Here is a 21,759-nt window from a genome sequence, read left to right as displayed (position 1 = left end):
CACAGTAACAGACAGACCATCCACCACTAACCATTATTTTCATCATCGATTAATCTGTTGATTATTTTCTCCATTGATCGATTTGTTGTTTGGTCATAAAATGTCAGAAAATAGTGAAAAATGTTGATCAGTTTTTCCCAAATTCAAGATGATATTTTGTCCACAACTCAAAGATCTTCAGTTTACTGTCATAGAGACTAAAGAAACCAGAAAATATTCACATTTAAGAAGCTGCAATCAGAGAATTTGGACTTTTTCCTCTTAAAAAAAACAGACGAGACACTCATTTCATCTTCAGACAAAGTCTATGATCTTGGCAAGACATCGTAATTAAAGCAGAACAATGTGGTTACAGCATATAAAAAAGGTCATAAATAAGTAAGTAAGTAAAACTTTATTTATACAGCACCTTTTTTAACACAGGTTACAAAGTGCTTTACATTGACATTGGGACACAGAGAAAATAAGACACAAAAACCATGAAAGACACATTCAAGAACACATACAGACAGCTCACACGGGTGTTTTTTGAAACAGTCAACAGATTCAGCTGATCTGATGGAAGTGGGGAGACTGTTCCAAACCACAGTTGCCTTTGGTTTTTAGTTTGGCACATAGACCTAAGTGACTGCACAGTAGTATAAGGGCTTAGTAGCTCGGATATGCAGGATTTAAACCGTGTAAGGCCTTATAAGTTATTCAGAGAATCTTGAAATCAATCGTTCACCGCACATCTGCAACCAGTCCTGGTTCATGTGTTTTCCTAAGTTGAAAAACACATGTTGGTTCAATTTAGGTTCGTTAGTTATGACATAGGGGGCCAATAGATTAGACAATTGTGATGTGGAAACTTGAAGCATCCAGAGCACAAACACTGAGAATGGACTTTACAGAGAAGAAGGAAACATTTGAGGTCCAGCAGAAAAATTTAAAAATCAACAATATTTACAGATTTTACATGAAGGAGAAGGATGCTTTAAGAATTTCTAAAAAGGTAATTGAACCTTTTTTGTTGAAAAACCATATTAGACAGTAATTATTATTGAAAGTAGAATATTTTTATGTCTTAAAACATGTCTGTTAGCAATTTAAGCCTCTCTCTGATACTGCAGTGGAAGAAGTATTCAGATCCTCATCAAGATCACATAAAATCTGCAGAGAACAAAAACAGGTTTACAGATCATTCAAATGCATTAAAGTGTCATATTGCTAAATATGCTGTGTTTGGCTACAGGCTGATGATAACTGATGATAACATCTAACTGACATCGTAATTAAAGCAGAACAATGTGGTTACAGCATATAAAAAAGGTCATAAATAAGTAAGTAAGTAAAACTTTATTTATACAGCACCTTTTTTAACACAGGTTACAAAGTGCTTTACATTGACATTGGGACACAGAGAAAATAAGACACAAAAACCATGAAAGACACATTCAAGAACACATACAGACAGCTCACACGGGTGTTTTTTGAAACAGTCAACAGATTCAGCTGATCTGATGGAAGTGGGGAGACTGTTCCAAACCGCAGTTGCCTTTGGTTTTTAGTTTGGCACATAGACCTAAGTGACTGCACAGTAGTATAAGGGCTTAGTAGCTCAGATATGCAGGATTTAAGGCCTTATAAGTTATTCAGAGAATCTTGAAATCAATCGTTCACCGCACATCTGCAACCAGTCCTGGTTCATGTGTTTTCCTAAGTTGAAAAACACATGTTGGTTCAATTTAGGTTTGTTAGTTATGACATAGGGGGCCAATAGATTAGACAATTGTGATGTGGAAACTTGAAGCATCCAGAGCACAAACACTGAGAATGGACTTTACAGAGAAGAAGGAAACATTTGATGTCCAGCAAAAAAATTTAAAAATCAACAATATTTACAGATTTTACATGAAGGAGAAGGATGCTTTAAGAATTTCTAACAAGGTAATTGAACCTTTTTTGTTGAAAAACCATATTAGACAGTAATTATTATTGAAAGTAGAATATTTTTATGTCTTAAAACATGTCTGTTAGCAATTTAAGCCTCTCTCTGATACTGCAGTGGAAGAAGTATTCAGATCCTCATCAAGATCACATAAAATCTGCAGAGAACAAAAACAGGTTTACAGATCATTCAAATGCATTAAAGTGTCGTATTGCTAAATATGCTGTGTTTGGCTACAGGCTGATGATAACTGATGATAACATCTAACTGACAAAAATCTCAGAGCAAGTTTTGCAGAAGTGTGCAAGGAAGTTCTGCAACAGTTTCTATGACAAAAGGAAGTGAAAGTACAGGGTTGACTGGCAAAAAAAAGGAATGCATGATTCAAGGTTTACAAAACATTATTCCCTTATATGAACTTGATATTTTGGTTGGTTGAAGCCTTTCTATTGTATTTTAATTACCGACCTCCAGGCCCTTTCCTGTCTGATTTTACTGAGTTCTTATCTTCGGTTATAAAGTTGAACAAAGTTTTAATTATTAATGATTTTAACTTTCATGTTGATGATGCTATCTCTAAGGTTGCATTTCTGAATTTCTGGTTATTACTGAGTCTTTTAACTTTATAAAATATGTTTCTTGGTCCACATACAGAGCGGAGCATACTCTGGACAGTCTAACTATTGATAATGTTCGCTTGGAGGATTTCCTTTTCAGTTCCTTGTCTTGTAATTACATAAAAACATATGTCTCCATTCAAACTAGAGAAAACTTCACAGCTTTATTTGACCTTGATGTGCTGTTAAAGTGTAACAATGTAGAGACCTTGGTCCAGTTATTTAATGAACAGTGCTCCTCTGTATTGGATATAGTGGCTCCTTTTAAATCTAGACAATTCTCTCCTGTCAAATTCTCACCTTGGATTAATGAGACAATCCACAATTTTAGGCAGAAATGTAGGAAGACAGAACGCTTATGGAAAGTCTCCAAACTGGAGGTCCATCGGCTGCATCTGAAAGAACTTTTAATCAGTTTGAATGATGCACTATCATCTCTCAGACTGCCTGCAAGTGCCTGTTTTCTCTCACACTAACTACAACAATCTTCATAAATGTTTTGTGGACAAAGTCATCGACTGAACTCCTTTTCTACTGTTTCATTAGATGACATCTCCAAATTGTTACACACAGTTAAACCTTCACCTTCATTAAACATTCTTCCCTCATCCTTGTTTTTAAAGGTTTTATTCAATTGGTTCCTCTATTGTAGCCATGATCGGTCTCTCCAACTAGCTTTGTCCCTAACCAGATGATGGGAAATGCTCATTATTGGTGTTACTTGATACCGTTGATCATGGTATTCTATTAAAAAGGTTAAACCAGTTAGTGGATTGGTTCTCATCTTGCTGACAGGAGTTTTTCGGTCTCTGTGGGTCAGCACTTCTGTCATGCGATGCCCCACAGGGTTCCATCATGGGTCCTATGTTGTTCTCTTTATAAATGCTGCGTCTTGCACAGATTAATTAGCCATTATAGCGGAATCGCTAATCATTTTTATGCCGATGATATTCAGTTGTATTACTCTTTTAAACCTGATGAGAGTCAGCAATTGTCCATTTTAAACAAATGTTTGGGTGCCATCAGGATTTGGATGGAAGACAACTGCCTTCAGTTAAAAGCAAATAAGAGGAAGCTCTTATAATTGTTCCTGAAAATTTTATTCCAAACATCAAGCAGCATATGGGGTCGTTAAGTCTTTAGGTGTCATCTTTGTTGCTGTGATTTTAACTTGTCAGCCCTGTGCTGTTTGTTGTCATTGCTATTTTTAATATTGCCTTTAATAGTGTATTTTTCATTAATGTAAAGCACTTTGGTGGTGAAGGGAGGCTAACGTCAGAGGACTGAAAGAACAGTAAAATAAACTCTTTAAACTAATTCAAGACTTTAGTGGACATCTGACCCATCATGGCTGTTTTAATGAGGTTAGTTATGTGATGGGCGGAGTTTATTCTCATCCCAATAAAGCTTCAGGTTAAACTAACTTAACGCTGGTGAGCCTGAGGCTAACAGCCATTTCATGCATTGTTCATTTCCAACAGCAAAGATAAGAAAAACACACACTTGGTCTTCTTAAAGTCTTCGTTAGGTAAGTTTTAAAGGTCTGTGGCAACATTAATTAACCTTATAAACCTTTATGGAGGCCTAACAATTTAAACTTATGATCTACGTGGTTTTTAAGTGCGTGTTTTTACCGTTTTATCAGTTTAAATTCAGATTAACTGTTAGACATAATAAGAAAAGGCCTCAAGCTTTCCAGGTGAATATGATGAGGTCACATAGCTGTCAGGTTAATCTGTGTTGACTTACAGTTAAACATTGACTCATATTGCAGTTACATATTCCTGGTTGTATGTTGACTGTTCAGACTGTCAGTTTGTGACCTCTGACATGTTTAACGTGGTTCAGACTGATGATGATGTTGATGATGATGATGATGATGTAACAGCAGAATGAACAGCTTCCGGCTGGTTGTTCTGATAAAAGCTGATCTGACCCTGAGGCAGCTCAGGGCTCCTGTTTCAGCTACACTGAGTTTCTTTGTGTATTTACTCACTACTCATTTTAAAGATGATTTGTTGACGTGGTTTTTCTCATTTCTGACTTTTGCTTCCTTTTTAAGAGAAAGTTCATCCACTTCTGCTAAACTTCCTTTGTGATTCCTGTCAGTCAGACAAACACGACACTGCGACTGTTTGTACAAAACGAATCTGAAACACTAAAAGCTGCAACTAACGATTATTTTCATTATTGATTAATCTGTTGATTATTTTCTAAAATTATATTTTAGTTGTTTGGTCCATAAAATGTCGGAAAATGTTGAAAATTTTGATCAGTGTTTAGTCCTCAAATATCTTCTTTTGTCCACAACTCACAGATATTCACTTCACTGTCATAGAGACTAAAGAAAGAAGCTGGAATCAGAGAATTTGGACTTTTTCTTCCTAAAAAATGACTCAAAATGTTTAATCGATTATAAAAATAGTTGGACATTAATGTAATAGTTTGCAACTAATCAATTATTTGTTGCAGCTCTTCTCTATTGCTCCATAAAATGTCATAATTTGTAATTAAAGGTTCGTCTCAGTTTCCCGGAGTCCAAACAGACATTCTGAGATGTCTTGTTTTGTCCGATCAACAGTCCAGAGCTGCAGTGATTCATCCTTTAAGTCATTGTAAGGTAATAATACTTCAGTTCCATAGCTCTGCTTGAAGAAAACATATTGAAAACATTATATTAACATATTTTTAACATAATCTGTCATCTCAACCCTTGCAAGAAAAAAACAAAACAAGCGTCTTTCCCCCCCCCCAAAAAAATAACCAACAACAACAAAACTGGTCCTTTAAAGTCTTCCTCTACTCAGAAACATGTTTCTTCACCGTCTTCCTTCAGCTGGATGTTCTTCTCTTCTTCTCTTCTCTGTGCAGAGTTTGTTTTCATTCATCTGCTGAAGGAGGAAAGTTTCTCTCAGCTCACTGAACGTCTGACTTTAAGAGGCAGGATCAGTGACATCATAGCTGGTTTGGTCCTATATGTAGGACATGCATTCTCATGCACTCATTTAGTTACGGCAGCCTGCAGGGGACCTGATCCTGTTGGTAACACTGAGATTACACAAGTGTGATGTGGAAACTTGAAGCCTCCAGACCACAAACACTGAGAAAGGACTTAACAGAGAAGAGGAAACATCTGGTGTCCATAAGAAATATTAAACAAGGTAATTGAACCTTTTTTTTTTGTCAAAAAAGCAATTGGACAGTAATTATTAAAAAAACAGCACAGAAAGTAGAATATTTTTATGTCTTAAAACATGTCCGGAGGGATGTTTAACCCTCATATATACATACAAATGCACTGAAGTGTCATATAGGTAAAGCGAAAAGCTCAAATGCCAAAAAATGAACTAGTTTCAAGTAATTTAATGTGAATATTTGCAAGTTTTCTTTGTCTTCTTTGATAAAAAAGCAACTTAATTTCTTAGTTTTGAGCTGTTCTTCTCATCTTGGGCTTTGATGTCTTATGCTGAGAATATTTATTGAACAGTTGTCTGTGCATGATGCCGTCTCCTCAGCTCTGAAGATTTAGATCTCTGGTCTTTCAACCGCTACAGATCATCCCACAATAGCAACAATTGGTCTATTGGTTCATTAGTTTCTGAGAAAGGAACTGTGCTTTAGTTCAGGTCACGTTCCTCACATTCTGGTCTAGAGCCGCTGTTGTCTGATTATACTGATGCAATCTACACAGATACCTATCTGTAGTGTCTAGGGAGGTCCCCTCTGACCTTGGTAACCACAGCAATGCTGATTTATCAGAAAGTCTTCCACTTCCCCAAACATCACAGACAGCTGGTCTGAGTCTCAGGGAGAAGAGGCAGTGTTTCTGTTCCTCTGACCTCAATGTCCATGTTCGACTCAGTTCTTTAACCCTAAAGACAGAAAATCCCACCACAGAATTAAAGATTAAAATAGTCGTTTTTAGTCGACATGTTTGCTCTGTTAAAATAAATGTTCAGGTTTGTTCTGTGTTTGGTTGCACGCTGGTGTTGAGCTCAAAGGAAAATCTGCAACAGTCACTGAAATTTCTGCTGAGAAAGGAAATGAAAGTACGAAGTAAGCAACTAAGTAAGAAGAAGATCAAAAGAAAAGGTACATGTCTCGAGTTTGTCTGCGGTTTCGTCGTCTTCTGTCTGTCATGTTAAACGTATGTGAGACTGTGAGAACAACTACTAACAATAAAGCAGTGTACAAATACTCCAGTACAAGTAAAAGTCCTGCATGAAACATCTACTGCAGTAAAAGTACATAAGTATTATGAGCTTGATGTGGTTAAAGTATTGCAGTAAAAGTACATAAGTATTATGAGCTTGATGTAGTTAAAGTATTGCAGTAAAAGTAGTGGTTTGGTCCCTCTGACTGATATATTATTATATACAGTCCCCTCCAAAAGTATTGGAACAGCAAGGCAAATTCCCTTGTTTTTGTTGTTCATTGAAGACATTTGGGTTTAAGATCAAAAGATGAATATGAGACAAGAGTTCAGAATGTCGGCTTTTATTTCCTGGTATTTACATCTAGATGCATTAAACAACTCAGGACATACCACCCTTTGTTTGAACCCACCCATTTTTCAAGTGAGCAAAACTATTGGAACATGTGACTGACAGGTGTTTCTTGTTGACCAGGTGTTGCCTTTAAGGTTGATTGTTCAAACATTAAATAGCTCTGCATGACTAGTCTACTTTTTGGCCTGGGCTTAAACCTATAAAGACTGCATTTCTTGTTAAAGAGGATAAACCAACATGAAGACCAGAGAGCTGTCCATGGGAGAAAAGCAAACCATTTTGAAGATGAGAAAAGAAGGAAAATCAATCGGAGCCATTGGACAAACATTGAGCATAGCAAGCACAACAATTTGGTATGTCCTGAAAAACAAAGAAACTACTGGTGTACTGAGTAACAAACATTGAACAGGTCAGCCAAGGAAAACAACAGTAGTTGATGACAGAAATATTGTGAGAGCTGCGAAGAAAACCCCCAAAACATCAGTAAGTCACATCACCAACGACCTCCACAGTGCAGGGGTGAAGGTAACACAATCCACTGTTCGAAGAAGACTCCGAGAGCAGAAATATAGAGGCCATACCACAAGATGCAAACCACTCATCAGCAGTAAGAATCGGAAGGCCAGATTGAAATTTGCAAAGAAGTACAGAGATGAGCCGCAAAAGTTCTGGAACACAATCTTATGGACTGACGAGACCAAGATTAATCTCTACCAAAGTGAGGCAGTTATTGCAAGCAAGGGTTATGCCACCAAATATTAAATGTTATTTACTTTAAGATTGTTTGTTCCTTTACTTTTGCTCACCTAAAAATGCTGTGGTGTAATACAAATGGTGATATATCCTAAGTTGTGTAACACATCTAAATGTAAATACCAGGAAATAAAAGCTGACGGTCTGAACTCTTGTCTCATATTCATCTTTTGATCTTAAACCCAAATGTCTTCAGTGAACAACAAAAAAAAAGGGAATTTGCCTTGCTGTTCCAATACTTTTGGAGGGGACTGTATGACATCATTAGATTATTAATAGTGAAGCATCAGTGTTAGAGCAGCATGTTACTGTTGTAGCTGCTGGAGGAGGAGCTAGTTTACACTAGACATGTGAAATGTGACCCCGACTACACACTGCTTTTTGTAAGACGTCAAAAGACAAAAAGGTTGGAAACCACTGGTTTCATCTTTAACAATGTGTTGTATTTTAAAAGCTTGTTATATTATCCATTGTGTCAAATCTTCATCTGAAAAGTAACTAAAGCTGTCAAATAAATGTAGTGGAGTAGAAAGTACAATATTTCCCTCTGAAATGTAGAAAGTAGCATCACATGGAAATACTCAAGTAAAGTACAAGTACCTCTAACTGTACTTAAATTTCAGCTCCTCAATGTGTTTGAGCCCAAGAACGGCTTGTATTAAATATGAAGACTAAACACTGATTTTTACTTTATAATAAATAATGATAAATAATAATGAGATTGATGTTGATGATGTTTGTCATGTTTTAAGTCATTTATTATTCTGTTTTGTTTCTTCAGGTCGTCGTCATCGTGGTTGACAGTGTGGATGCAGGTCTGTCTGTCTGAGTATAAAAAGAAAACTATGAGAACCAGCAGATAGAAAATAAATGCTTACATGTCATTTCATTTGTTAAATGGTTAAAAATGAGGCATTTTTTAAGAATTTTAAGTGAAGTTTGTCACTTCCAAAGAATCTGAGAGGGATTTCCCAGATGTGTAGAGAAATTTCACATGCAAAGAAACAAAAAACTAATTAAATTAAATCTTCTTCCAACTTTTAGCTGTTAAACAAGAGTTAAATTTCAATCCAACCTTTGCCCTGCTGTAAAACTAACATGAAACTGAGAGAAGAAGATAATACAAGAAGGAGGCTTCAATGAAGGCCTCTTCAGGTCCATGACAGTCTGTTAGACGCCTCAACATGAATATGAACACTGTGGAAACACCGAATCTTCTTCTGTCATCATGATTCCTGCGTTTAGTCTGAACAGAAGAAGAAGAAAGTCCAGTGAGAAACATTTTCCTTCAGAATTTATAAAATCCTGTCAGTTAGCAACACTGCATATGGATCATTTTACTTTTCGTTGCTACACATTTCAAAACTCTGTAATTAAGTGAAATTAATTAACAAAACAAAAAACGTCTTTAAAAAAATCGAATATAATAATCAGAATAATCTTCAAAATGGACACAGCAAAAAATGCCACAAATAAGAAAAATTATAAGGACAATAAATTATCAAAAAACAGTAACACACAATAAAAATGATGAGTTATAACAAACTAAATAAATAAAACAAAACAAACAAAACAAAGCCAGAGAGGCTTTTTGTGGCGTTTTTCCACCTTTTTCTTCATGATGACGCAGTTCAAACCCAAAAAACTGAAAAGTGAAGAACATTCCAACATATTATGATTTCTAAGTGACCAATGTGCTGTTTTATTAATTAATACAATCAATGAAAATCATATACATGATAAAAAAACAACAACTGCTCTTAAAGAGCTTTCCGTTACGTACACTTGCCTGTGACGTAAGACGTTGTACGTTTATCGCCTGCGTGTTCAACCGAGAGAAGGCTAATGTTACTGGGCTGAAAAAACAGTAAAAATAACAGCTTTAAATTATTTTTTCTAATTTCACCCTTTATTGGACTGATCTGGCTCATCATGGCCGCTTTATTGAGGTTCGTTAAGTGATGACCAGAGTTTCCTGTCGTCATAATTCAGGCTTCAGGTTAATTTAATGCTAGCATTACGCTAACATTGTGTTGTTCACTTCCGTGAACAAAGTAACGGAAAACTGCTGTTTGTCGTGTTAAAGTCTTCGTTAGGTCAGTTTTAAAGGTCTGTGGCAACATTAATTAACCTTATGAACCTTTATGGAGGCCTAACAATTTCAATTTATGATCCACGTGGTTTTAAAGTGCGTTTTAAAGTTTTTACCGTTTTATCAGTTTAAATTCAGATTAACTGTTATACATAGCCTAAGAGAAGGCCTCAAGCTTTCCAGGTGAATATGATGAGGTCACGTAGCTGTCAGGTTAATCTGTGTTGACTTACAGTTAAACATTGACTCATATTGCAGTTACATATTCCTGGTTGTATGCTGACTGTTCAGACTGTCAATCATCAGTTTGTGACCTCTGAAATGTTTAACGTGGTTCAGACTGATGATGATGATGATGTAACAGCAGAATGAACAGCTGCCTGCCGGTGGTTTTCAGTAAAGCTGACACTGAGTTTCTTTGTGTAATAACTCATATTTTAAAGATGACTTGTTGACGTGGTTTTTCTCTTTTCTGACTTTTGCTTCCTTGTTAAGAGAAAGTTCATCCACTTCTGCTGAACTTCCTTTGTGATTCCTGTCAGTCAGACAAACACGACACGGCGACTCTGTTTGTACTAAACAAATCTGAAACACTAAAAGCTGCAACTACCAATGATGTTAATGTTAAATAAAGTTCAACTACTAATAGGAATAAAATCCTCACGTTAGAGAACCAGAAACCACTAAACAATGAATCAGTTGTCAAAACAGTTTTTCATCGATTAACTAATCAAAGAATTGATTGATAATATTGATGTGTTGTATGAAATATAAAGATTAAACACTGGTTTGAATGAGCTCGATGTTGATGATGTTTGTTTTGTTTCTCCACAGTTTGGGAGTTCGTATGTCGATCATCTTGGTTTGCAGTTTGAATACAGGTCAGTCTGTCTGACTATAAATCCATACATGTTTTATTTAAGAAGTAATGAAATGAGACGAAGCAAAGTGTAAAATAGAATAAAACAGATATGTTTATGTCTTTTAAGGCTTCAAACAAATCAGAACATGCCTGAAAACGTGTGAATAAGAGGCACGAGTTGAGTCTGTTTCCACCTTTTGAAGTGTTTTAATGTCAGGAAGTGTTTCTGTCCTCTCAGTCAGCTGTGAGATTGAAGTCAAGGTTTATATCGGAGACGTTGCCCTGCTGCCCTGCATCTACAACAACACTGTGCCTGATAAGGTCACCATCTCCTGGAGGGACAAAGACAACAACAACGTCCTGGACATCAAAGAAAACATCCCGAAGTTGGAATCACAGAGTGAGAAGTTTAAGGGTCGAGTGAGTTTCTCTGATCAGTACAAGAAGGGAAACTTCTCCATCAGCCTGGACAGGGTCCAGCAGGGAGACGCCGGCGTGTATGAATGTAACATCCGAGTCCCTGACGGACCCCAGCAGAAGGTCAAACTCATCGTCACAGGTTGGTTCAAACTCTGAGTTCAAACTGAGAGCAGAACATTTATCAGGCGAGCTTTACACTGAACATAAAAGAAATCAAGACAGAATATAAAAGCAACGCAAAACAATGTAAAAAGACTTTTAGCAGGTCCAGACCGTACTCTGTAATTACAGAAACCCAACAATTCCCCCATGAGCAGCACTTGGCGACAGCAGTAAGGAAAAACCCCCCTTTAACGGGTAGAAACCTCAAGCAGAACCAGACTCTTGGTGGGCGGCCATCTGCTTTGACCGGTTGGGCTGAGAGAGGGGGGGCGGGGCAGTATTTCCTCAACAATCTTTGACAGGCAGTAAGGCAGTGATAAATATCTGACAACTGGCATTTATGATAGTGCAGCGACCAGCACAGCGCTGGTAAACTGACGAGAGGAGAAAATGGGTCGTAGTCGTCTCAGAACCACGTCTCTTCCTGTTTTTCTGTTTCTCTGTTTCTGCCACTTGGTGATTTTATCAACAAGAGCAAACTGAATACTTGCTGTAAATGTAATTAATGTAATGTAAATAACATTTAATGGTCTGATCTGGTGATTCTTACAGTGTCTGCTGTCCACAGCTGTATAAAAGCTTCTTCTTCAGTTCATTAAATCTCTGCAGCATCTGAAGGCAGCAGCACCGATACGTTGATAAATCTGCTGCGTCAGAGCACAGTGACGTTACGCACGGCAGTGTTTACCTTAATCATCTGAAAACCTCGGGCCAGATACATAAATGATGCATACCAACAAAAGCCATGAATACGCCATTACCTGGTCATAAACTGGTAATAAAACTCACACGTCCTTCAGACCAGCGGACGCATGTTCTTCTAAAGCGATCTGAGGCGGATGTTTATGTTGATGACCAGCTGCACTGATTTACAAACACATTTGTCAAATGCCAAAGTAATTTTTATCATTCTTTTAATTTACACAGGAGTGTAACGTTTTATTTTTATTTCATCCTTAGTTGCGTCACATCTTGTAAAGTTTAGATATGAACGCTGTTAAATGTGATGAGGTTTCTTTGATATCACTGCTGAGTTAACCGTATAGACGCTATAAAGGTGGCACTTCTTTATTTCCAGTGAGTTTCATTGACAGACTGGTGGAGCAGATATCATGTTGATATGAAGCTGGTTCAGGTGTGTCTTCATCCATTTATGGCTCATTGTGGGAGTAGAAATGAGGCTCGTGCACATGCGTCCAGTTATAAAACAGAACTTTATAAATCTGACGAGAAGAATCCGTCTGCACGTTTCTGACTTTGTGCGTACAAACAGTTTTAGTCATGAATCTACAGTTTTATGCATCTGGTCTCAGGATTCTGCAGAATAACCACCCACACCTCTACACACCTCTACACACACCTCTACACACCTCTACACACCTCTACACACCTCTACACACACCTCTACACACCTCTACACACCTCTACACACATCAGACCGGTCGTTATAACTGGATATTCTTATGAAGGAGACGTCGGTTCAGCAGCTCATCAGCTTCTTTTCATGTTTTATTCTTGAGACACATCGCAGTGTAAACGCTGTTGTGTATCATTAATTATTAAACACTGTGACCATTTACGAGGTGAGACAGGATACATTTGGCCAGATCTTGACTCTTGGGACATCCAAAGCTGGATATCCGCCACCCCCCCCCCCCCCTTCAGAACTCATTCCAGCTCCGCTGTGTCCAGATTGGATCTACATGGCTAAACTAGAAATTGCGTGTGATTGCTGAAAGCGAATTTAGATTGCATAACTGGAAGCTGAACACTATTGAAAAATCTGGCAAGATTAAAATCTGCAATGGGTGGAATTGAACCTGCATCCTCATGTTTGTAAGACAGACATGCTATTCATTGAGATGACATGTCACACAGCAATGCCAGGCCAGATTGTAGTATTTAGTCTGTCAGTTGCATGAAATTGACAAAAAGCAGTTCAGTTCAGGTCAGCTCGGCTAATAAAGCAAATTAACATCAGCTGTGCACTCAGAAACTTTGGCTCTAAAAGGAGTTGAGAAGTAACATGATTGCTGGATTACTAAGACTGGATCTGTAGAACTGGAAAAGATGTATTTAACAAGAATAGCAATCCACATTCTAGGTAATAATGTGAAGGGAAGGATGTGTGATGATGATATCGTTCGAAGGAAGAGCTGACGAAGTTCTTATTTTGTAGACGTTTATTAGACGATGGCCATCGGGTCCATTCCATGTACAAAGATGGTCTGGGCACCGTACCCCTGTCGGTGCATAGCTTATATGGGGTTACACATCTGTATCTTATCACATGAATAACATAGGTTTTCCATGGGCACTAGATCAGTTGGGAGCCATCCAATCATGTAATTGACAGCTACCTCACCACATATTATGTGTTACAACATACCACATCTGGAACAGTTCCAAACTTGACCATGGATCCATTGTTTGTATCTCTAAGGTCCCCCCGAAGGGCCGTACCATATTACCTAAGGTGACATGCAGACTCTGGAATGTTTATGTCACATGTCCAACACCCAAAATCAGTAAAATACATAGGGTCAGATAAAAATCATACTAACATAATGTTAATGTAAACTAGAGTGGAATTGAATTATGGTACATGATAGAGATGTAAAGCAATTTTGTACATGACAGCAATATTATGAGCAGGTATCGAACACACAACCTTGTCAACTAAGGTGAAGCTGATCAAAGAACAGTGTTCTAAACCATTGAGCCAACAGACGTTCCCAGTAATGAGAGGAAAATGCATTTGTCTCAAACTAGAGCTTGAAGCCCAGAGATTTGTACATCATTAGTGAAAGCAAGACTAGTTTAACATGAATGAATGATGTGTAAAAAGTGTTTTGAAGGAAGAGAGAATCTGTAAGTTTAAGAAACTGCAGTGAGAGAAGACACACATCCTGCAGACTGTATTGCAGGCAATGAGAACATGACAGGGACTCTCTATCAATTAAGGTTCAGATCTCAAAAACTATAAGTCCTATGTGAAATGTATTTACATGTTGAGAGAGAGGAGGCTTGTGGCAACATACTGAGGTGAGATATGTGCTTGAGGAGTTAAAATTGTGGGAGGGACAGCTGTTTAGAAAACCATTTCTGGTCACCTTTATAGTCTTCTGGTCTGTATGTCTTGCAGATGTGGTAATCCAGCCCAGAAGTAACAAATGTGTGGACTAGTTTTTCTGCACCAGAAAGGGTGTTCTCAATTTTTGCAATATTACGTAAGTGGAAAAAGGCAATTTCAGTTTCAGCTGCAGCACAACATGATACTGAACAGCTGATCTGAGCTGCTGCTGAAAGTTTATTTTATTGTTCAGCGGATCCCATTTACCTCTGATTTGGTTTCTTGTCTTCCTGGAGTCTGTTCACAAGATCAGACAAGAATCCATTTTATCAGCATCCTGTGTCCGTGTTTCCTCGGACGGTGTTTCCCTGTTGAGCTGCAGTGGAAGTCAATCAATCAATCAATCAATCAATCAATCAATCAATCAAACTTTGTTTGTAGAGCACCTTTATACAGGTTAGTTCAATTCAAAGTGCTTCACAGATGACTGACGACCTGATAAGAAGACAGAACTAATGACTGATGCACACAAAACAAATACATTCAAATGATATAATAATAATAAAATAGAGTGAAAAAAAATCAAATCAATATAATATTAATAAAAAATAAAAGATAAAATTCAATTTTACAACATGAATACAATAAAATAGGTGAATAAAATAAGTAAATAATGTCTGTAAATCATTTAAAGTCATGTGACAGCGACGATGATGATGATGATGATGATGATGGTTAAGTGTTGAAATGCTGCCACCTGCTGGTCACTTTGGTTCTCAACTGGTTTTTACTCCCTTGCAGGGAACAAAAAGTCATGTGAAATTATATAAATGATTATATTTATGTTAAAGAAATGCAACGATTAGAAATTTGACGTTCAAACTTTAATTAGGTCTCGTTATTGATCACGAACAGCAGCCAATCAGAAAACGGTAATTTGGCGTTCTTCTTAACTGATCACTGATGTGATCTGATTTTATTATTTATGATGTTTGTTATGATGGAAATTTTGATGTTATTTGACTAAAAACTGCATTTTTACATAATTTTGGACCATTATCATAACAATAATAACGACACACAGTTGTTAAAACAGCCTGATAGTGAACAGATTTGAACAGTGATTTCCTCGTCCATCTTTATCTTATCAATACTGTAATTGGTCTAGTTCTTAATCAATTTTCTCATCAGTTCTTTTTCTTTACTAAACAATCGTTTTTTAAGAATTAATTCAGTACAGGATTAGAAGAGATTTATATTTTTAAATATGATAAAATGCTGAACATTAATGTTTCCATCAACAAAGTCACTGTATAAATCCAATAATATCTCACTGGGAAGAAATCAAACATGCCAGTAAAATAAATAATATTCCTGACATTAGAATGTCAAATTTTAATTTATGTTACAAACTAAGCGAACACAGTCACCGACAAATACAGCAGAGAAGAAGACAGAGAAGCTACACAGGAGGCCTTCAGGTACAGTGTTGAGTGTAGGTCACCTGTGTTTTGGAAGCGCTCAGAGTCCGATGCACAAATTTGACTGTAGTTACACACGTAAAACAGATGAAAATTGACTTGATAGCGCTGTGAAAAAACAGGAAAACCCTGAAGTCTGATGATAAAACCGTGAAATTGTGCGTTCAGATGTAGTTGACATTAAAAACAGACACAAACAAAGAACACCTCAACGCCCCCATTTCAAAAATATGGCTTCTAGTGCCCCCTGATGTTCTCTGAATGCCCCCTGGGGGGCGGTGTTACACCATATTTGGTGACCCATCAGATTCTGTGACCTGCACTGTTGGTTAGATGTTCTCAGATCCTTTACGCACTGTAAAAATACTTCATTACAAGTAAAAAAATCTACCTAAAGTACTAAAGTAAAAGTACTAATTTTGCAGAAAAGCGGGCTGTAATACTTGTTACCTTAAGTAGGATTTTAAATGAAGTATTTTTACATAAGAAGACATAAATGACAATCAATCTCAGGAGATGATTGAAATGTTTCAGGTGAGTTTTCATCTCAGGGCTGCTGCTAATTATTATTTCATGATTGATTAAACTGCCAATCCATGAAATAATAGTTTAGTCAATAAAATGTTATTGACTAAGCAAATCATCACATTTGAGGAGCTGGAATCAGAAAATATTTGGTGTTTTTGCTCGAAAAATGACTGAAACAAAGTTAGTTTTCTTTCAGACATATTCTGTCGGTGTTTCTCTGCCTCATGTTTTCATCTAACAAACCTCACAAAAACTTAAAACTTTACTTGTCAAGCTCCAGATTCTGTGTATAAAGAGTTTAAACTGACGTGTTGAATCATTCTTGTTGCAGGTGAACGTCCTAAAAAACCACCGACTCCTCCAGCACGAACAGGTGGCGCCGCTGCAGTAACACCAGCCTCCCTCCGGCTGCTGCTGCTCTCTGCTGGTCTGTCTGTGTTACTGTGCAGTTTGACTGTAAACTGCAACAGTATCCTGCTTTAATCACTGCTTCACCTGCAAGTTCAGCCTAAACAATGACAGCTAAGAAACCTGTCACTGCATTCCTACAAAATAATGAAGAGTTCTGTTCTGAAACTGTTAAAGGACCCAAAAAAAACAACTTTATTTCAGTAATAAATCAGTTTTTAAGTCCCAGAAATCCTTTAAAAAGCACCAACATTTGGCTTAACATGTCATTCAAAGTGTGAATGCGGAGCCACTTTAAATTAGTTTTGCGACACATCATAAAAGCTCAGACATCGCTAATATATTAATATAAGAAGTGTTGGTAAGTTAATTATCAAGATACAGATATTTTGGTTGTATTTATTATTCAGTAAGACCCAGAATAAGGCCTGTAAACCTGCTCAACACACAGGTAGGGGGCGCTACAGCATGACACAGTAAGAGGAAGCTGAGTTTGAAGTCTCCCTCCTACACGCAATGTTCTTTTTCCGAGAATGGTGAAGTCATGACCCACCCAACTCTGCCTCTGATTGGCTGACCCTGATATTCTTACCCCGACCAGTCTCACTCCTCATGCCTCAACCCGACCAACCCGACCAACGGAGGCAAAGACCACCAGCCAATCAGAGGCAGAGTAGGGCGGGGCGGGACTTCACCATCCTTGGGAAAAAGATTTGGTGTTCTTCACAGAGATGTCGCACATCGTGTCTTCTGTTTTGTTTTGTTTTGTTTTGACTTTCCTCTGTGCTGCGTTTTCAGACGACTCACAACTGGAAACGTTTCCGACTTCCTTGCAAAGGTTTAACGGAACAGAGACGCCGACACTGCAAGAGAAGATTCCAGTGGCGTTAAACCCTCAAAATGAAGAATCAGTCGGCTATTGAGTGTAGTACTCTGATTAAAATATATTATATATATATATATATTATAATAACATATATAGACAGACAGGTGACAAAGGAAAAACTGGTCCAACTGGTCTGAGTGCTGGACCCCTACAGTGAGGGGGTCTGGGGGCTCTGTTATGCTGGCATGGTTTGGGGAAAGGTCACTGCTAATCAATACAAAGTAGTTGTGAGTGATCAGCTTTATCCTGTGATGAAACATGTCTATCCTGATGGAAGTGGTCTCTTCCAGGTGTTCCTCGGCCTTGTTATTGATCCTACAGTCTCTGAACATCATTGTTCATAAAGATCTTCCTCATGTGGTGCTGTGATGATGATGCTGGGTTGAGATCTGGTGACTGTGAAGGTCGTAACATATGATTCACATCATTCACTGTCATCTTTGAAGAGACCACTCCCATCAGGATAGACATGTTTCATCACAGGATAAAGCTGATCACTCACAACTACTTTGTATTGATTAGCAGTGACCCTTCCCCAAACCATGCTAGCATAACAGAGCCCCCAGTCCAGCACTCAAGTTTGCTGCCGTCGTTGTGGAAACACGATTAGTTTTAATGAGCCAGTGTCGCCTCCACCTGAACGTAAGAGCACGCCGAGTTGGTTCACTGAGGTCGAGTGTTTGTATCAGCTGGTCCATCAGCGTCACTGTTCTTGTCTGGACGAAGTTTGCGTCACATCACGAGTGAAACTTCAACTGAAGAAGCAGAAACACGTCGGAACTGAAGAAAACATGACCGAAAACAAATCAAACCTCCCTTTGAGTGTTTCTGTAATGTTTAAAACTGATCCGCCCAACAAACAGCACCAAATATCTCCATGTCTTGTTGTGTAGACTAGATTTCACTACATTTCCTTTAGCTGCTTCACAGCTCGCTCACAGGAGGAAAGCTGTTAAAGAGCAACAGATACAAACCCTGGAGCCAAAAACCAAAACTACCACTAAAACCAGGGGCCCCAAACACTCAGCTGGGAGCCCAAACATTAAAACGCAGGTCAGATTTCAAACAAACAGGCGCTGAGGTGTAAAATGTTCAGATCTGATAACTGCTGGTTAAAAATATGAAGGATACTAATAATGTGCTGCGTCACAGTTTCAGATTAATGCTGAACTGATCCTGTTCAGGTTTAATGTGTGAAAAACAACAGTCAGATATAATATAATAATAACAATAATACGACGTATTGATGCATTTTGGAGCAGAACTCTTTATTTGAAACATTTCTGAAGGATTTTTCATAATTTTTTGATGTGATGATTTGAATTATTTATACATTTATTAGAAACATGAAGGCAGAGATTATCTGTAGCAGCGAGGCTCAAAATGAAGCACTAAATACATTCTATTTATCTGTTGACTGTCAGGAAAATGTTCCCGATATAGATTTATTTATTTCTGTTATTTACCTTTTTATCTGTTAAAACAGTTAAAACTGTTTTAACTTACGTTCAAGATGGACATAAAACATGAAAATTAAGTGACAAAATCTTAAAAACAAAAACATAAACATCCAAATCAAAACAGCTTACAAATCAATAAATGTCATTAATAACTGAAAACAACAAGTTTTTCAGTTCAAATCCCAAAAATAATCTACATTTATGTTGTAAATTGTTCCTTTAATCAACTGATCTGTAGATTAACGGCAGAATATTGTATAACATTTCATCATAAACATAATATTTTAGCCCAGTTTAAGTTAAATGTAATCATCTTAACACAAAGTGTGTTTATTACTTTTATGGGATAAATTACAGTCCAGTTATTAAACTGTATATATCATCATATTGAGTTATTTTTCACATTTTGTTCTTGACTGAAACGTCACTTTCCATTTCCATCACCTGTATGCAGGTCATTCCTCATCATCGGTATTATTTTAATATTAAACACATGTTGATTTGTCATTAATCAATGATGAATGATTCTGACTTGTAGTCCTGAACACTGAAGGCAGATACTAGAAGCACCTTAATAGCAGATTTACATGTTATTTACAGTTAGTTCACGTGTTTTTACATCTTGCGATCTTAAGTAAAAGTGCATCTGTTTGCTTTGATGCTTTGTCTTTTCTATATTTTTATATTCATATAAAGCAAAGATCAACACAAGCTGTTGTGTGTGACACGTCTTACTTATATTTACTTTGTGTATCACGTCATAAGTACTGCTTTTTCTATATTGTAGTTCTGTGTATTACGTGCTCTGTGTGGAGGATTTTACCTGACCTGAGGGCAAAGTGTATTGTTTGTTTGTAAATCTGGAATATACAAACAAAAATGACGTCACCTACCTTGATTTTTTTATTCCATAAATGAATCCTTTTATCCATCTCAGGAATTACTGCTGGAAGGACAAAGGGAAAACACCTGCACCTTAAACAATGATCCACATTCAAAGGATTCAATTTCCATGTGTTGATTTTTTCATGTGAAGTCATTTCTGAAGGAAATTCTGTTGACTGAAGTTTGTTTTATTCTGAAATAAAATCTGAAAGTGAAGTTGAGTGTTTGTGTTTGTGACTGGAGAGTTTTCAGCAGTAACGACTTTCTGACACTAGATGGAGCCACTTCATGACCATTAAACTGTTACTGTTATTACCAGTACTGCATATACTACTACTATTACTACCACCAGTACTGCATATACTACTACTATTACTACCACCAGTACTGCATATACTACTACTATTATTACCACCAGTACTGCATATACTACTACTATTACTACCACCAGTACTGCATATACTACTATTATTATTACCACCAGTACTGCATATACTACTACTATTATTACCACCAGTACTGCATATACTACTACTATTACTACCACCAGTACTGCATATACTACTACTATTACTACCACCAGTACTGCATATACTACTACTATTACTACCACCAGTACTGCATATACTACTATTATTATTACCACCAGTACTGCATATACTACTACTATTATTACCACCAGTACTGCATATACTACTACTATTATTACCACCAGTACTGCATATACTACTACTATTATTACCACCAGTACTGCATATACTACTACTATTACTACCACCAGTACTGCATATACTACTACTATTATTACCACCAGTACTGCATATACTACTACTATTACTACCACTAGTACTGCATATACTACTACTATTATTACCACCAGTACTGCATATACTACTATTATTACCACCAGTACTGCATATACTACTACTATTACTACCACCAGTACTGCATATACTACTATTATTATTACCACCAGTACTGCATATACTACTACTATTATTACCACCAGTACTGCATATACTACTACTATTATTACCACCAGTACTGCATATACTACTACTATTATTACCACCAGTACTGCATATACTACTACTATTACTACCACCAGTACTGCATATACTACTACTATTATTACCACCAGTACTGCATATACTACTACTATTATTACCACCAGTACTGTGTGCACTACTACTATTATTACCACCAGTACTGCAGATACTACTACTATTACTACCACCAGTACTGCATATACTACTACTATTATTACCACCAATACTGTGTGCACTACTACTATTATTACCACCAGTACTGCAGATACTACTACTATTATTACCACCAGTACTGCATATACTACTACTATTACTACCACCAGTACTGCATATACTACTACTATTATTACCACCAGTACTGCATATACTACTACTATTATTACCACCAGTACTGTGTGCACTACTACTATTATTACCACCAGTACTGCAGATACTACTACTATTATTACCACCAGTACTGCATATACTACTACTATTACTACCACCAGTACTGCATATACTACTACTATTATTACCACCAGTACTGCATATACTACTACTATTATTACCACCAGTACTGCAGATACTACTACTATTACTACCACCAGTACTGCATATACTACTACTATTATTACCACCAGTACTGTGTGCACTACTACTATTATT

The 21,759-nt window shown here is 37.1% G+C and overlaps 1 protein-coding gene across 5 annotated transcripts; it reads left to right on the top strand.

Moving 5' to 3' along the window:
* Positions 1-6,536: 6,536 nt before the first annotated feature.
* LOC122976107 (hepatitis A virus cellular receptor 2-like) lies at positions 6,537-20,281 on the top strand. Of its 5 annotated transcripts, none has more exons than XM_044344410.1 (5): positions 6,537-6,639; positions 8,590-8,623; positions 10,735-10,781; positions 11,001-11,321; positions 16,758-17,528. In XM_044344410.1, the coding sequence occupies exons 3-5, from the start codon at positions 10,748-10,750 to the stop codon at positions 16,907-16,909; spliced, it is 507 nt and encodes a 168-aa protein (XP_044200345.1). In that variant the 5' UTR covers positions 6,537-6,639; positions 8,590-8,623; positions 10,735-10,747; the 3' UTR covers positions 16,910-17,528. The 5 variants fall into 5 exon arrangements, with proteins under 5 accessions (XP_044200345.1, XP_044200343.1, XP_044200342.1 ...); XM_044344408.1 differs by lacking the exons at positions 6,537-6,639; positions 8,590-8,623 and adding exons at positions 9,434-9,675; positions 20,118-20,281 and having other exon boundaries at positions 16,758-16,853; XM_044344407.1 differs by lacking the exons at positions 6,537-6,639; positions 8,590-8,623 and adding an exon at positions 9,434-9,675.
* Positions 20,282-21,759: the final 1,478 nt, after the last annotated feature.

Source organism: Thunnus albacares, chromosome 24 (genome assembly GCF_914725855.1).
Source record: "Thunnus albacares chromosome 24, fThuAlb1.1, whole genome shotgun sequence".
Classification (NCBI taxonomy): Eukaryota; Metazoa; Chordata; class Actinopteri; order Scombriformes; family Scombridae; genus Thunnus; species Thunnus albacares.
The sequence above is the reverse complement of the archived record's forward strand: the minus strand, read 5'-3'. Positions and strand labels throughout refer to the sequence as shown.